General features: G+C 38.8%; 1 protein-coding gene across 12 annotated transcripts in view; it reads right to left on the reverse strand.

Annotated features, from left to right (window-relative positions):
• Positions 1-718: 718 nt before the first annotated feature.
• Positions 719-18251, reverse strand: part of NAV2 (neuron navigator 2) — a 417220-nt gene continuing 399687 nt past the window's right edge. For all 12 annotated transcript variants that reach the window (XM_026850748.1, XM_026850747.1, XM_026850744.1 and 9 more), the window contains 10 exons: positions 17882-17982; positions 16033-16128; positions 15711-15879; positions 13337-13572; positions 11923-12077; positions 11365-11436; positions 10681-10877; positions 10134-10252; positions 5538-5741; positions 719-4443 (listed from right to left, as the gene is read on the reverse strand). In XM_026850748.1, coding sequence (XP_026706549.1) covers positions 4318-4443; positions 5538-5741; positions 10134-10252; positions 10681-10877; positions 11365-11436; positions 11923-12077; positions 13337-13572; positions 15711-15879; positions 16033-16128; positions 17882-17982 — 1475 coding nt within the window. In that variant the 3' untranslated portion in view covers positions 719-4317. The remainder of the gene's footprint in view (positions 4444-5537; positions 5742-10133; positions 10253-10680; positions 10878-11364; positions 11437-11922; positions 12078-13336; positions 13573-15710; positions 15880-16032; positions 16129-17881; positions 17983-18251) is intronic.

The raw sequence follows: 18251 nt of genomic DNA on the forward strand, positions 1-18251 counted from the left end.
CCACCAGGTTTGAGCATTTATTTGAAAGAACAGATCCCTCCACGTTCATACTGATAAATTTATTACTGTATAAACACAGTGTCTCTACCAAATGGGTGAAGAGGAAATGATTAATAATGTGTGGAACGTGTAGGTTGCCCAGAGAGGTGACAGATGCCCCGTTCCTGGAAACATTCAAGGCCAGGTTGGATGGGGCTCTGAGCAACCTGATCTGTTGAAGATGTCCCTGCTCACTGCAGGGGGGGTTGGACTAGATGAGTTTTAAAGGTCCCTTCTAACCCAAACCATTCTATGATTCTATGAATTTCATTCTGCAAAGCACAATACTAAGCCTAACATACACTGCCACCCACAGCCCTTGCGACCAACAGGGAATTCTCTCAAAAAAGCAGCTGGCACCAGCGGGTATCGCGGTACGCCCAGCCTGCTGGCCACGTACTGACTGACCGTGATCTATGCAGACACTCTGAACTGATAGACCAGTCTTGTCTCAAGCAGATCTTGATGGATACTGTGTGCAAACATTAGCTATGGGAGAGAATCCTACTGGTGTAGCCCCTCTGCTAGATTTCCTCCTGGATGTGGGTAAGGGCTGCTGGCATCTTTTCAGAAGGACTTATAAGAAGCCAATAAAAACAAGAACTGAACCCCACAATCTTCAAATAAAAACTAGAAAATGTTGATTAAGAAGGGACAAAATGCTCTGGGAAGCCACAAATCTGAATAAATAAGCATCAATTTTATTGAATCATGAATAATTTAAGACTGGTACAATCATCAGCTTTATTTTCCATGACACAGGGGCAAGGAAGGGGGAGAAACGAGGAGGGTGAGAAAGGGGAGGCATGATCTCAAACAGACCATTCACAAATTCCAATCCTAAATGAGAACTGAAAATTAAATAGGGAGAGGAGCAAATGGAAAACATCATAAACGTACACAAAATACTCAATTCCTAGTCTTTCTCTTTAAAAATGGCTAGAAAAAATTCATCAAAATGCAGCACTTTTAATCAAATATTTACATTTCTATGTTACAATGAAAAAATGTACATCTTATAGAACATATTTCATAAACTGTTCCACTGGAAACGACTAGATCAAAACAGCAACCTTCCATTTAATATCGACAAAGATTTTTTTGCTTTGTTTTTTTTGTATTTTTTTCTTGAAAGAAAATTGCCACATTTAGACAAGATTTCATACACATAATATTGAAGTTAAGCATCAACAATGAAATATCAGTTTGTTTCTTCCAAAATGTACAAAAAGGCTAACCAACCCCCTCCCTCCCCTTCCCCAAATAAACTACATCTCATTTATGGCCTGTATCATTCTTGGCAGTTCTGAAGGAAAGAAAATGGTTTATACTTTCAATTTAGAACTCAACACGAATGTTGCATAGAATCTTGCATTTCTTTCTTGTTGATTTTTTCTTTTTTAAACAAGCCAACTTTGTAAGGAAAAAAAAAAAAGGCAAAAAAAAGACAATAAGGAAGCGTTTTTAAAAAGCCTTAAATGAGAACAAGTCACTTAAAGAAAGACTTAATCTATGAAAAGTCTTGATAAAAACTGACGTGTGCACAACAGGTAACCCTGCTTCCCGAAGTTTCAGAAAAGACACTGAATATTGTGATGCTCAGAATGACTAGCCTACTCAAACTTGCCTCTCTCACTGTAATCCAAGCTAGAGTCAATAAAAATAACAGATAACAGAAATTCTTTCCTGAGCTTAAGCACAGGATTAAAACTGAGAGAAAAAACCCCAAACCACCCCGTTTCCCCACAAATAAAACACCATTTTAAACATGTCTTACAGCACTCAGTTAAAGGTTAACTGAGACATTTCCTAGGATATTAAGTCCATTTAAATCCCTAGCCCTGCAACTGGATTTTTTTACAGGCACATGCTCTATCTGCATGGATTCAGTTGGGGGATTAGGTACCAAAATTCACAGTAGTAGCAGGTAAAGTCAGTGCTGGGAAGCAGAATTGTCAAGACTACTGGAAAAATTAACCTCTCAAACTCATCATCAGCATGCTATGTATTTGATTCCATATAGATTTATCCCATTTTTACAGTACCAAGAACTGGATTAGGAACATCGGCCGAGTAACCCTTGGTATTTCATTCAGCGAAATAATGGAATAGAGTTCATAAGGTTAAAACAGTAACAACACCAAGCTTTCCCCCCCATCATTAAAATATTTAAATTTTTCTTTTACAATATTTTTTCTTAAAAAAAAAAAAAAAGTCATCAGCACTTAAAAGTTGTAACAGGAGCAGATTCAAGACCAGCTCAGTAAGACAAAGTACAGTTATGTTACAGAAAGTCATGAGGTATAATAAAACAATCCTCTCAAGCTGAGTCACAGAAGCATGAACTGTCTGTTCTATTACTTTAAACCCACAAGCTCTTTAAAAAAGTGTTTGCAATAAGTTTTCTTTCTGTACACTGAAATACCAGCATATTCCTGTAATTTATTAATGACAGCATTTACTATAGTTGAAAAGCTTTTTTTTTTTCCCCTCCTGCATGGATAAAACAGCTCTTCAGTGTTTTGTTAGCTGCAGATTGATAGGAACCTGAAACGTTATCTCATTTCCCTCCTTTTTGTCACATTTAAACAAATTCTAGTATCTCGTACAAACAATATTCACAGCAACTTATGATATTCCAAGAGATGACTTTAGCCCTGTTTCTTTAAATAAAATCCCATAATATACAGCACGAATTTAGTCAAACGTAATTAGTAGAAAATAAGGCATCGCTTTAAAAGTCAGCACCAAAAGATAGCTGGAAAGGCTAGTACAAATCAATATTGAGGAGTGATGTTTTTGCTGAGGTACAGCTGACGTGGTGGTGATGGTGGTGTTAAGAATTTGCCTCTGTAAAAAGGAAAGTGCAGTTCTCCGGGAGATGTTCTTGCTCCCCAACAGAAGTACAAGCCTTAACACTGATAGTGTAGGTGTGTGCGTTCAGAGAGGAGAAGAAATAAAACCAGGTTCACAGCTCTGCCAAAACTCAAAAGCATGGCCCAGCTAAACTTAAAAGGCGCAAGACCTTCCCTCCTTTTTTTCCAGATCTAAATACTGTTAAAATACTAATTTTATGTATTTTTTTTTACAATTAAAAAGTCATGGAAATAAATGTTGTCACCAGAGTAGCACTGGAACTGCCACAGAGCCGAGTTTTAATTAAGCTATTCATGGGTGTGCTGATTGGAACGAAAGCTCTGAACAAAACCCAAAGTTTTTAGAAAACAGCTGTAATATTTCATGGCAAGAATTAAAAACTGAAAGTCCGATTAATCCCTTTTGAGGGGTGTAGCTCACCTCCGTGTACAGGGCTCACGACGCCTGTGCACTGCCGAAGGTCCTTTGGAGCTGCAGGACTTCCCGGGGCATGGCCCTTTCGCTGACTTCTGCGGAGGAGGGAAACCCACTCCCATCGGTGTAAATAAACGGGGTGTAATGCCACTGAAGTCAACTGAGTCGGTTACATGGATGTAAGTGGGAAGAGAATCAGGCCCTGACTAGCAAAGGGCTACCTGATCTTTCACTTGTAGTGGGATTGATTGTTACACAGTGTTTGAAAAAACCTGATTTGTTCAGACTGTATATATATTTTTATATATTCCTATTTATATATATATCTTTATAAACACACAATGAAAGAAAGCCAAGGTCTCAGACTGGCAAGGAGAGCAGCGCTTTTTGTTTTCTTTTTTTTTTTTTTAATTTTATCTTTTTAAATATTTATTCAAACTTCCCTGTTTTGCAGCTTTGCCTTTATTGAGCATTATTACCAAGGCAAGCGATATTGTTATAGCACCAGAACTATATGAAGCTGAGTTTAATCTGCAAAGCTGATTGGTAAAAGTCCAGCCCTCACCTAAATGTGTTTGGTCAGAAGCAGCATAGGCAAAAATTTCCTCTCCCCTCTCCTTCCAGACAGTACATGGCACAAAGCTGTTTGCTTCATAGCTGTGAAGTTCCCCCCTGCCCCTTCAACTTTTAGCAATGATGATTATTCTTAACATCTTCAGTATCTTAGGCATGAGAGCTTACAGCAACTAAACAGAAGGAAACAAAAGGAATAGTGCAGTTCTCATCATCGTCAAAAGAAAAACAATACAAAGGTTGCTTGGGTTGCCTGCACCCAGATTCAAGAGTGACTCCAAGTGTCGTGCTGTTCTTGCAGCTCTAATACTGAGATCCCAGCCCAGGAACGTGCTGTTTTGATGAGTCTGTGATCTGAGTTCTTGCCAAGTGGGAGAGCAATAATGGAAACAACCTATTTCTATCTGAGGAAGATCACAACGTCGACTCCAGAGACGAATCGAGGATGTCATCATGATGGCTGTTGCTGTTAGAGTCACTGTCGTAACTCTGGGGACTTGAGTAGTTGGCTGCTTCTTGCAGTCTCATTAGCATGTTCATCTGCAAAGGCACAGAAGTTCACCATTATTTGTATTCTGAGGTAAAAAATTATCAGCTCCATGTGAAAGCTACAGTGGCATTCACTTTGCCAGTGGGTAACAAAGGAAAGGAAGAGACAACTGGGGTAATTAATACTGAGTCTCTGAAAAGAAATATTAACTGTAGAACATGTCATAGCATGCAAGTTAGTCGTGAGAAGTGTGCTTTTCCAGTAAAAGTGAAAATGAGAAGACTGAAGGGATCTGCCCACAGCTGTACTCAACAGGATTCCACAAGCATCCTACCCCTCTCTTGCACTGACCCACGAAAGGAACTGCAGATCAGTCAAAAGCAGCAAATCTGAATGCCCTAATACCTAGCCTGATGTTTGTGTATGTATGTATGAGCTAGTGAAAAGTGTAACACATCTTCTACACTCCCAACTGTCCAGTAAAACATACACCTCAACAGAACAGCTTCAGGGAATTCATAGTTTGTGCAGAAGTTCCAGTAACTGTTTCCCATTGGAAGAAAATGTGTGTTAGTGCTACCTTCAGGCTCTATTTATTCATTTGAAACAAACACAAGTTCGTATGTCCCGATACGCCCGCATGGCATTTCTAATTCGCAAGTTAGACACCAGTCATGGAGACTAGTTCATATACTCTTTGAAAAATCTCAGTTTTCATTTGGTGTCAAATGAAAACCATGTGAAGTAAAGCAACAAGCCTATTTTGTGACTGTGGCAAAATAGGCAAAACAAAATGGTTCCTCTGGGTCATCCAAGTATGTGTGTAAGATCACGTATTTAATTCCACAGTGTAGAAATTAAGTTTATTACACACATCTCCAGTCACTCCTCAAAAAATGAACCCTAAAAATATCCTCAACAAATGAATCTGAAAAGTTTCTGCCACTGTTTTCTGCAAAACTGTGCAGGTTTTCTGTGTGAATGCATTCCCTGAGCCGGCATGATGACCTTCCCAGAAACACTGCCTTCTCATCTGAAAACTTCAAAACACTCCTCAGCTGTTCTTTATTTTTTAATTTCTGTTTCTAATCCCTAGAAACAAGGGAAATGCGGCAGTTCTGCCATTTCAAAAATGAAAGCTCACCAAAGGATCTCCTTCAGCATCGCTCACTGGAACCTGTTTGCTGGTTGAGCCTTCCCGTGACATCGAGTAGCCGTCAAAGCCCACGTCCTCAGGCCGCAGCTGCAGCAGAGGAGGCCACTCATGGTGCTGGGGGGTGGCCGCCCAGGGGTAGGTGTCCATTACCCATTTGGCAGGATCCTCCCAGGGTGCTCTCCTACCGTACAACTGGAAAAGCATAAGAACATGTAAAACATTCCCATTACTGTAATGACATGCAAACTTTTATCTGTTTTTAATGGCAACTGATTTGGATGAGGCTGACTGCCTCCTGTGGGACTGCAGTGGCTTTCTGTTGGCACCAGTTAAAGAAAACGAGACGTGAAAATAATCTCACTTAATAAAGTTAACTTGAATAAAGTCAATCCACAACAGAGGCCGTCAATGTTGACATCCGGATCGCAGCAGCAGCTGCCTTATCTGCGTTTGCTGTCGTCGTGAAGCTGCTGCCAGTGGAATGCGTAGGAGGAAACGTGAGACCTGTCATCAGGAAATAATGATGGATGTCATAGCAAAAGGGTTTCAAGTCAGGGGAATTTCTTTGTATTCAACCAAGAAAAAGCGCCATCAGGATTTGGCTGCGTCGACATTCTGATTTCAAGTAAGCAAGCTCTATTTCAAAAACTTTTTCTGTTTTGAACAGACTGTGTTACTGAAACCCAATGTATTCTTGTTATTATTCTGTTAGGTTTGCCTTAATTAGATAACAAATTCATTTTAAATTCCACATGACTTTTGAAAGCATAACTACAACTTGAAGTGACATCAAAACCTTTATTTCTGCTTTATAAACCTCAGCCCAAATATCCTTCAGCAACTCTGGAGTTCATTCCTGACATTCTGAACTCGGAGAACTCACCTGCACAACACACAGGGGCAGAAGCAGTGATCTAACAACAAAACCCATCAGCCCTCTGATGGATCTAGGACTATCTCACTTTCCTCACCACTATTGCTTCTTGGGTTTTTTGTGGCTTTATTTTTTTGCATGCACTGAACACCAACTGCTTTATTCTGAAGCCCAGAGCAGAGGTGCCCAGCAGATGGGGCTAGGCAATCTCAAACACAACCTCTGCCACAGCCCCAAACCTCATCATCCTTGAGCTGTGCTATATTATTTTCCTAGCGTAATGTCTTCAAGCTGTGATAAACCAGATCTCCTATTTTAATCTTGTTCTCAAATTTACAGCCATACATATGTCAGTTGCGAAGTATTTTGTACTTTTCACATGCCTTTGCTACCCAGTGCGGATCCTAGCTCATTTCTGAAAATTGCCTCGGAAATAAAATTCCCATTTCAATATATGAAATCAACACATATCTTCAGGAGATGAGAGACTGAATGACGAACTCACTATTCCCTTCCACAGCAACCAGTCCTGTCCATCCCTTTCACGTGCACGTTTTCTAAGGGAGTAATTAAGGGAGCAAGGATGGAACAGGCTGCTTCACACAGCACCAAACAAAAACAACTGGAGTATGAGTGATGGTGGCAAGAAGCCACGGGGACTCTGGGTCCTCTTTTTGCTGGTGCTGCATTCTGTATCGACACACCAAGCAGGAAGAACTGGGGTTTTATATAACCCTCTAATTTTCACATCTCTGTTTTGAAGAAGAAAAAAAATCAGCTCCAATGGGAGCAATTATTGTAAGGATCCATTTGGCTCGCTTGTCTTTGACCCAAAATAGTTCTCTAAATGAGAAACAGAAATATAAAAATAGTTCGGTTTAGATCCACAGAGATCAGAGTGAAATCAGCAGTGCACCCTTCCTTTCTGGCAGGCAGTTTCATGAGAGAAGATGTGTTCTCAGAGGAGCCTTTGTGGGTGTGGGGGACAGAAAATAGCCCAAAATATAACACCCAATTCTAGCCTTAGCTTGTTTATTAGCACAACCCTGGCTACTCTTCAAGTACCGAAATCTTATCCCTTCACTAAAAAAAAGAGAAATTATTTAAATGGAAATGAATGATTGGAATTTGGGGAAATGGGACTGAACTGGATAAAGAATCTAAAGCACAAAGTAACAAACTGAAATCCTTACACTTGGAACGCAAAACACTCAAATAACCTAAGGAAAGATGCAGATATCAGGCAAAACAAGTAAGCAAAAAGATGATATTATTTTCTTTCTCTGAATTTTTGCGACTCATTTTTCAGTGCTTTCCACACCTACTGACCAGTGATACGAGAGCTTCAAAACACAGTACAAGGAGCCCAAGCATCCCAGTGAGTATCAGTTTTCTCCATTTCAGGAAGAAACGCTCACACGCTCTCCTTTCTCTTGTTTTAGGCCAAAAAGACTGTTGGCTCCCATTACCTTCCTTTATAGGAAGTTTTATGTAAAATGGTTCTCCTGTTCTATTTCTAGCCAAGTTCCTGTGGGTGTTTTGTACTCTAGGACCTATCGTGTTCCTCATGCCTGAGAATCTACCACCATTATCTCAGAGAAAATGAGGTCTCCAGGCATGGACAGTTTTCAAACAGCAATCACAGTTTGTCCAAATTTTAAGAAAAAATTGCTGAAGAAATATCTTTCACAGATTTGTAAGAAGCCATTAGCATGACCCGTTTTTTATGATAGGGTTTTCTCCTCTCTCTGTAAACATCTATAAATCTTTGCTGTATAGGTAGTAAATTAAACCTCAGGTGGTTTTAACTGGACAATGCCAATATCCCCTCTTTTTTTTTTAGTACTTCTTCCAAGCACTCAGACTGGTGCATCTTCAGGATTTCTCTAGTTCCTGCAGGGTAATCCCATGCAGACAAGAGCTGAACCTTTAATACAGAAAGGGAATTGCATAGAAAAGAAACGTAACAAGCAAGCCGAAACAAAATCCCAGTATTTTCCAAAAGAAATCTTTCACACTTTTTAAAACATATCTTAATGGCAAGACATCCTGACAAATGCTGCAATGGTGAACCCTAAGCAGTAGCAGAATGGAGAAATGTTTTTCACAAACATTCTGCAACAAAACTGTTTCTCCATGGAGCTTGTACTTGATTTCATGCTTCAGAAACACTTCAGAGACAGACAGAAGTGTGATGGAGAACTTATTACTTCTGCAAGTCAAATTTTTTAAATTATTCTTACTAATAACAAGCCATGTCTTTCTTACAGTTTCGATTTTTCTAGTCCAAACTTGTCAAAAATCCATTAGACTTTTTCTTCCCTGCACGACTAAATCAGAAGACTCCCAAAGACAAGTAGTACTGTAGCTTCCTCTTGAATAAACTGAATAGTTTGAGCTGCTTATCTCTCTCATTGAATAATTCTTCCTGTATCTTAATGATACCTACTGCTCTCTTCTGAACGTTTTCCACATTTTTATGGTTCTAATGAGCCTTTTTATATATGGAAGTACTACCCTCTTCCTACCTTTATCAGATGTAATTATAGCTAATGTCCTCAAAATGGCATTTGTCCTCTTACCAAAACACAAGCTCCCAACGCACTGGCATAATTTCCTATTCTCCATCTACCTTTAGCCCATTTTTAATATTTTTAAATTTCGCTGTGATCCATCTTTTTATTTCTGTATGTGTGATCTCATGTTTAGCTCTACGAAAAAAAAAAGTGACTTGAAAATGAGCCATCTGCTAACAGATGCTGCAATGAGAAAGCTTCATGTTCCCATCTGTCCTGGCTCTTCATGTTACCAAAATACAGGCAGCTTTCTCACAGAAGAAGCTTTATCAAAAATGATTACTTTCATGTATGCAATGCCCAGGATTTACTGATATGTGATTATGGTATGTCCAAAACTGTCTTTTAAATTATGTTTTGCCATGCTTATTCTGTGAACAGAGGACTGAAGAATAAAAAAAGGTCATTTTTTCCACAGATGCAGGGTAAGTTAACAGCAGTCCTCTGTTGAACCCTCCTCCCGATTCCAACAAGCTTTATAGTTGTACAGATGCTAAGAATTGTGTGGCAATGCTTAGAACCATCCAAATTGCTCAAGTATGAATCAGTTACTAAGTACAGGGAATCAATAATGATTGCACTATGGCCTCTGAAAAATTACGAAGGAATATAGTAAAATATTCATCCCGTAGACTGAGAAGTAATCAAAATGTCACCGATAGTGACTCTGTCACTCATTAATACATTTCTCTCCATACACAGCTTTATTCCTCCTCTGTTGAAAGATTTGATTTACAAAGAAAAACCTTGCATAACTAAATTAATGACCACAAACATGTTCTTCTGATGCACAGTACAGTTTTAAAGTGTGCTTCTGGAACAGATTATTGACAGATATTTGGGTGTCTAACTCCCACCCCCCCTGAAAACATCAGTAGTTTGGCATCTAAACACTTTTTTAAAAATCTAATCTGGACTTCTTGTGCTGCCACTCCGTATTTCAAAATCATTTGAAGAGAGTAATTTTGCCTGAAATTAATGACAATTTAGGTTGTATTTTTAATGACATACAAGTATTCAGTATGCAAAGTTTTATCTCCAGAAAATGTGCCATGATTCAGCTTTGTCCAATGCTGTAATGTCTTCTGAATAGATACGTTCAAGATCTCTGATTTTTCACTTTTGCCTGCTCACCTGTAGCCCTTCTCTAACTGCCTCCAGAAGATACGGGATGATGGAGTAGTTCCACAAGTCAGTAAACCAAACTCTAGAGCCATCGACATCTATGGGACAGGAGAGGAAGAGCCGTGGACCTGGAAAAGGGAAATTCAACTATTACACTCAAACTACCATCATGATATGCCTCAAAATAGGATTAAACAACAATTCCACTTCTCTGGAGAATGAAGCCAATGACAGAACATAAATGGCTATCTGGTGAGCTGCTCTTCCTGAGAGCTCAAAAAATCTTCTGAATCAACTTGAAAAGCTACAGCCTTCAAGGTGAAAACAATTACCTAGATTTCATAACACAGTTTATATCCGGGACTTAGAAAGAAGTTGTTTTCTCTTGGAAGAGGTTTAGAAATTTCCTGTACAGCTTGTACATTTACAAGTAGGGTTTTAAGAAAACCTTTTCGAAGTGATACAGCACAAGGAAACGTCCAAGGATGGACCTGATCTACAAGGAAATAAAACACATACATTGACATATGCCTGGGCATCTGGGCAGAGCACTTACCAATAGTAACATCAGAGGAGCTGTGAGCCTCCAAGAATTTGTTCAGATGTTGCCAGACCTTGGGAATCCAATCAATAATTTTAACCAGCTCTGCATTTCTCATCCTGCCACTGATCTCCGTTTCAATTAGTTTTCTTCTCAAGAAACGGCCAAGAAAGCCTTTGACAGGCTCAGTGTGGTTAGCACATAGCACCCATCTATGGCAGAACAGCAGAAATGTCCATTATTTCTTTTTCATGCCACTGAACATACCTATTCTGGGCTAAATTTCTTTTATTATTTCTGGATTACTGTCATGATCAAAACGGGTTATCCCAGTCACGTATGTTTCTTAGAATAAATTTATTTCGGCATGATGATTTCATTAGATGAGACAGTTTGTATTACGCATTTTTTTTCACCTTATTTCTTATTCAGTATCTGCTTTGTCTATTATTTTATTTAAAATCTGTTATAGGATCAAATATCTTAACAATCCTCTGAAAAGGAAAAGTTTTATGAACTGTAGTTATTCTAATAACAGCATCATAACAAAGTCACGCGTGTTAGGGCAGCTACTGGCAGCGAATGGTATTTCTCTCTTAGTTTGCTATTTCGGCCAGTAAGAACATTTTTAGATGACTCAGTAGCCATTACTCCTTTGCCAGTCCACCAACATAAATAAGAAACATGAATAAACAGTACCTGAAATTGTGGTGAAGTTGAAGATTAGGTGTTGAGGAGGTGGCTTGGTTCATTGTGCCAATAATATATGGACTATTAAAAAAAAAAAAATCAAGCAAATCATACTTGTAAATTTTGAAAACCAACTTTTTACTAAGATCTAAACATTATAAAAGGTTATTCAAACCTTTTGTCAAAGAAGGTTTTTGTAACTACTTATATCCAAATTCTCTACTGAGAATCAGACTTCTGAGAACATTAAATTCTGAAACCAAACCAGGAATCTCAAAGCAGGAACATTAACTAAAAATAGGGTTTTAGTATTGAAGATCTACTGCATGAAGCGAATGCAAATTACCCCAACCCTCTACTACTTTTTTATTACTGACTTCAGAGGAATTGATCATTTTATGAAAAAAAAGACCTCTCAAGTGTTGTCCATAATATGGACTGTCTGGCCATCTCAGTCCACTTTACCAAATTAATCTAAAGCTTTGTTTTGTGATCACGTTTTGCAATGAGCAGTGCTAAAGACTGCAGTATTGAAATCTGGAATGTGTTCTCATATTATTTCTTTACCATTTGTGGTACTTGCAGTTTAGAAGTCCATTGAAGATCTCTCCTAGGGAGCTAACATGATGCAAATTATCCAAAATGATTACAAGAGGCATATCCACAGCATTATTTTCACTGTTACACTGGTCTGCAAGGTTGGACAGGTATTGGCGGAGTTCCTGCAAAGCATATATGAAGAAAAAAAAAATTAAAATAAGAGTTTTCATCATATTCCTTGAAAATCCAGTTAAAATAAATGAGCTACTGGCTTTGTCATGAAATCTAAAGCAAAAGAACCCGGCACCTTATAAATGCACACATTTTCCATGAGAAAACAGAAGAATACGGGTTTTGTTCTCTTTTGTAGGTTATGCTGAAGATTCAAAGGCTGTATCAGAAATCCTGTGTGAGATAAGGGCCTAAAGGCGGGTAAGATGTTCCTTGTTTGGTTTGTGGTTTTGCATTCATGCTGTCCTAATCTGACACTGAAGAGGTCTGAAATGTATTTTTCTTTCTTTTCAGGAACTTGTTCAACTCTCCACACGCCAAACCAAATTTGCATCCCAGCTAGGTTTGTTATTGTGTGTCTACTGAAGTACAGCTGATAAAATTAATCTGGATTAAAGCATCCCTTGGCAGAGGCCAAATTCAGATGCCTTCAGTAACGCTGTGAAATAAGGATGAGCTTGCAGGGCTGCTGCCAGGTGACTGGGTGTAACTGAAATGCTCTCAGCAGCTTTAAAGCATTTATTCAGTAACATGTCTCAAATTATACCAGTGGCCTACAACCACAAATTCAAACATCCCTTTCCTCCAGAGGAAAATGTGCCTAAGGCCATCAAATATACCATGCTGTCCTAATCTGACACTGAAGAGGTCTGAAATGTATTTTTCTTTCTTTTCCCCCTTCTCCCTTTAATCTAGACATTCACTGGAGGTATATTCAGCAAAACCAGCAGCACATAAAAAACAGACATGTCTTATGGGTGCAGGAACGTGTCTGGGCAACAGTCCCTCCAAACCCAGCATATGCAGATTACAACTGCTGATACTTGCAGCTGCAGAAACTCTTGCAGCCCAGAGATGCATCTGAGCGTTTTTTGGAAAAATGCCCACATGCAATAGGGATTGTTTAAGTTGCTGGGAATTTTATGCAGGTGTTCTAACTTCCTAAGCAATTCTCAGGCTCCTAACCACTTGAAAATCATGGTACCTTTAGGCGTTTAAATATACACCTGGAAGCCTGCTATTTCGGGCCCATAAACAGGTGGATCTGCAGTTCTGAAAACATTAAATATTATTCCCTTCAGGATTAACATAATGCTTTAAAAAGAAAGAGAAGTTTAAAATCGGCTTTTCATGCATTAACGAGGGAAGAGTCTCTCATTTTTGTTATACAGTAGCATTAGTTGTGCAAGGATGATTTCTGTTTCCTCACCTTACTGGATTTATGGTCCACATTGAAGGTTGCGATAATGCCATCAGCCAACTCCCTGCCCTCTCGAAGGACCATATACTCAGACAGACGGTTTGCTAGATATGTTTTACCAGTGCCACTGGGGCCAGATAAGATAATCCTTCTATGTTCCATCAGGAGAGAGACGTAACGCTGCAGTATAGGCTTTGGGATCAGGGATTCAAACACCAGACCGTCCAAACTGTTCTCGCAGATACCTGCAACAGGAAAGGATTCCTCGTTTGGAGGGATTCCCAATTTTTATCCAAATTACCTGCGTTGTTAAAAGGTTTGTTTTTCACTAAGTAGTTGTAATGCTGCAAAGCAATCCTGTTAGTGGAGTCTGAACAAATCAAGATTAGTTGAAATGACTAGACAGTCAAACCAGAGAACAAAATAAGGGGATTTTGTGAATGTACCTAGGCCCAGTAATAGTAGGAGAAAACCCCAAAATAACACTCAGAATCAGCAGATTTAGATCCAACCTGACCAAGTGGTTTCTCACGCCAGAGATAAATCCCTTCCTTAACCTTGGCATCCCTCGTGGTCCAGAGAAGCACATATAAAATGTAAAACAAGTGCAGAAGTGACCTGTGGGCTCAGCCTGGATCCTTCTCTTCAGCTCTTCCAGTTTTCCAAGTACTCAGCTGCACCCTAACAGTGTCTAAGAGCTGCCATACTAAATGATTCCAGGCCACACTTTTCACACACAAACCATCCATTTTTTAGTACCTCACCGTGTATGGTACGCATTCATCCAGAATGTACCTGTTTACTTTTGAATCTCTAGACAAAAAACCCTGCTATCATCAACTCCCCCTACTTTCCCAAACACTTGTAATTAAACTCCTTCTCTGTATGCTGATAGTTATCTCTTCTAACAAAAACCTCCTACTGATAAGCATTTATGCAATGTCAGCAGTCACTTTAGGCAGAATTGGCTCAGAGAAAATACACAGTGCTTCAAAATAAACAGCAGAAAGGGAAGTTGGCAGATCACACGCAGAAATGTTTGCACCTCAGTGGTTACTTGGAATATTAAATATTTATATAGGCAGCTTTTTATCTCAAAGGTATATGTAAGTGATTTTCCATAAATTGATTAAATACGCTTCTGTTTTATTGAAAACTGTTATCATATACGAAACCTTCCAAGTACAAGTCAAGCCAATGCAAGTTAAATTTAAAATCAGATTGCAGCTTTGCAGATATGGCTAGACCTTAAGCAGTAGTTCAAATAGGATTTACTGTTGGACAATGTATTTAAGTAAGGAGAATACCCTGGGTTCACATCGAGCCTCAGGAAACTGAGATTATTTTCATGGCTTATTTTGTCTTTCCTGCCTGCTGATTTGCTACCCAAGGTAACTGGTTTTTTTTAACTCCAATATCTATAAATCAAACTACTTTCAGTCAGATGCCACAGCCAAACTTGGAAGTTGAGCTGCAGAGTGTTTGGCAATGCTCTCAAATCCTCTGTATGCAGACCTATGCTCGAGACTTCACTGCTGTAACGTTGAGCAAGCTGATGTACATTCAAAATGCAGTGCTTGAGGGTTTTTCCTTCAAATTGAGTCTCAAAGTATAGTTTTACATATAAAAATGGTTCCCTGAGAAACCAAATGGGCTATATGAGAAATATAAGCATTAATTTCTTATCAGCATGATATAATGAAACTGATGAGAATTTTGAAAACAGTACGTTTCGAAAAAATCCATAGTTTAAGGTGTTCTGTGAATTATGGGATCCCTCCTTACTGGTGCCTAAGGAGGGACTCTTCAGGGACATAAATCAAGCAAGTAAAATCAGTAATTTTTTTACTCTGCATGAAGAAAATAACACCTATAGCTGTTACAAAGAGGTGATGAAATTCGAAGGCTTTATTCATTTGCCCAGGTTGGATGGGACTTTGAGCAACCTGCTCTAGTGGAAGGTGTCACTGCCCATGGCAGGGGGGTTAGAACTAGGTGATCTTAAAGGTGTCTTCCAACCCAAACTATTCTGAGTCTACAATTTGGAAGGTACTTTGCTGCTCAAACAACTCCACTACGTCCCTTGTGGTGTGAGGTCTTCGCCAGAACAACTCCAGGCATCAGTTCAAGATACGCAGAGATAACTGCCGTGTGTGTAAATATTCCTACTGTTACAGGTTGAAAAATTGCTGAATGTATAGACTTAGCACACTCTTAAGTGCTGTCTTTATCAAATAAAAATAGAAGAACCAGTAAACAAAAGGCAGGGACAGGGAAAAAGAAACAGGATAAAAAGTTTCTGCTCCTCTGAGTTTCTTAACACAGCAGGCTTTGATAAAACTGTGATTAATGACACTACAACAGACAGGTCAAGCATAATTACCTTTGATAGTAACTGAAATAGTGTTGTTTTCTCCAACTAGATAGCCACAAGGCAACAGCTCAGGTGTCTCAGCACTATTAGTACGTTTGATTTCTCCAATGCTGTAGCCCAGAACACTGTCTGAATTCAGTCCCAGCTGGCTCACGGGATCCACGTGAATGATATACTCCTAGGGTGAAAAAGGGACACGAAAAGTTAGGCAGCACTGAAATACCTGTGACTTTGTTCTGTGCTATATAATAGTAATAATCACACCAAGATGCTTGATACCATCAAAATCTAATAGGAGAATTCAAGCAAACAGCAAATTGTACTCACTAACCTTAAACAACCGTCTCACAACTCCATCCAGCACATCCCATTTGGTCTTGCCACTGACTCCAATGCAGCCTATGAGGAAGGTGCGAGGCCTCGAATCCTAAATGAATAGAAATGTGAATTTAAGTTAATAAATAAATCCCAACTGCATCAGACAAGTCTGTTTAATATAATTAACATGTTTCCCCTCCCTCCTCCCTTTTTTAAAGTTATGGTGCATCTTTAACACTCTGTATAATGAATTCTGAAAGCTATATGAAATCATTGTTTTCTACTCAACATCTTCTACAGCATTGGAGTCACAAATCTAAAGGTTACTTAAGTGATACTGAAGATATGTATTAATCCATGAACAATTCAAAAACCTATAAGACAATTACAGCTTAGCAAAAACAAAGAAAGACTCGGGGAAATTACAGGCAGAAAAGTTCACTGCATATTTATTTCTCCATGACTTAACACAATCAGCTATGTTGCATTTGCAAGGTTTATTCTATTTACTTCTAGAAATGCTGCCATGGACATAGAAATCTAAATATATGTATCAATTATATATGGCTATATGTATAAGTATATATAGAGTTTTTCAAAATATGTATGTATTTATGTGTGTATATATATATATATATATTAAAAAATGTATATATAACACTTCTGTGTTATGTTTGGTATATCACAGCATTTTAGTGGATAATTTTGTTTCCAACTTCTAAGGCAGATTAAAAAAACAGAGAACACCTCATTTTTCTTGTATAGCTGCACTCACTGTGAAACATTCACTGAAGAATAACTAATTTCTATCATAGACTTCAACTAAAACACAAGGAATCATTTCCATGTAGTAACTTTACTGACTGTGAGCACAGTGGAGTCCCACAGAACGAGCAATATAGCTTTATTGGTAATTTGTTTATCCAGGGCTGTAATTATGAATGCAAATTAGGTATTTAATGGAAAAATCTGCCAAGTCAATTTTATTTCTGATTATTCACATTTTTGTCCCCTCCCTTTACAAAAGACACCAAATTATTTCTTAAATACACTTTTACAGGTACTCAAAATGTGAGCTAGCGCGGTCAGTGCTTGGTGAAGGCTGTGGAGTACATTCATGCATGTGTTACACACATGAGGTGGGCTGCGGTTTTACAGTATCTGAAATGCATTTGGGTATTTAGGATTCTTTCAATTACTCGCAAATGGAGAACATCTGAAAGATGGGATACCTGTATCAGAAAGGAGAACCTGAACAATAAGGTTTAGATCTCCCAGTTCAGATCCATTAAGTTCTTCCACAATACTGGTGCATTTCGGTGCACCTTCTACTGACACAGAGGAGCACTGTCATTATTGATTAAAATTTTATTTACGTTTAACAGAAAGGCCCAAGAGCTTTGTGCAGCTTTTTGAGATACAGCCTTAAACAGATGCTATCCCAAGGTACAGATTAGCCTGCTAACCTCCTTGATGCTGATGGCCTGGCTTTCAGAGACACTACTGAAAGGCTTAAATTCTAATATTATCGCCTACATCGCTGACACACGGTCTATTCTAGCTAACCTGTGCTACTGACACTGTTCGTGGCCAGTGCTGATGGCACCAAAAAGAAACTGCAAAATAAAAAGCTACTGCAGGTGAGTCCATGAGACAACTTGAACTGGCAGTGTTGGCTTTCCGCAGCTCCAACAAGTGGGAAGGAGCTGAGTGCCCTAGTGATACACCAGTGAACTATTTTGCTGAGAAAATTTTAAAAAGTTTTTTTGCAAATAAAAGCCTCCAAAACAAATTGGATTTGAATTCCCGGGCACATTCCAAAGACACTTATATTTCAGAGCTGAGGACAAAACACAACTCACCTCCTTCCATTTCATTTCATCCTGAAAGTTGACAACTATTCTGACATGCCTGCCTCCTTCTTTCCGGGCAGAGCCATCTCCAGTGTCATCTAACAGCATGTCTGTGAACAGAAAACATCAACAGCTTCACAGCTGTCTCTTAATAACAATGAAGACTATTCACCAACATGTTTATTGTAGTCAAACACAACACATCTGGGCTTCACATGCCCCGAGGTAAAACACAGGAACCAGGTTTACTGACTTCCCTACCAAACATCAGTATCGCTCTTAAAAAAAGTGAAGGTCATTGAAAATTATTAGTCAGTTACTCTTTATTTTCCTTCCTACAATATATCCCCTGGCAAATGTACACCATTAAATGGCTTTA

Source organism: Athene cunicularia (genome assembly GCF_003259725.1).
Source record: "Athene cunicularia isolate RWA chromosome 5 unlocalized genomic scaffold, athCun1 chr5_part3, whole genome shotgun sequence".
Classification (NCBI taxonomy): domain Eukaryota; kingdom Metazoa; phylum Chordata; class Aves; order Strigiformes; family Strigidae; genus Athene; species Athene cunicularia.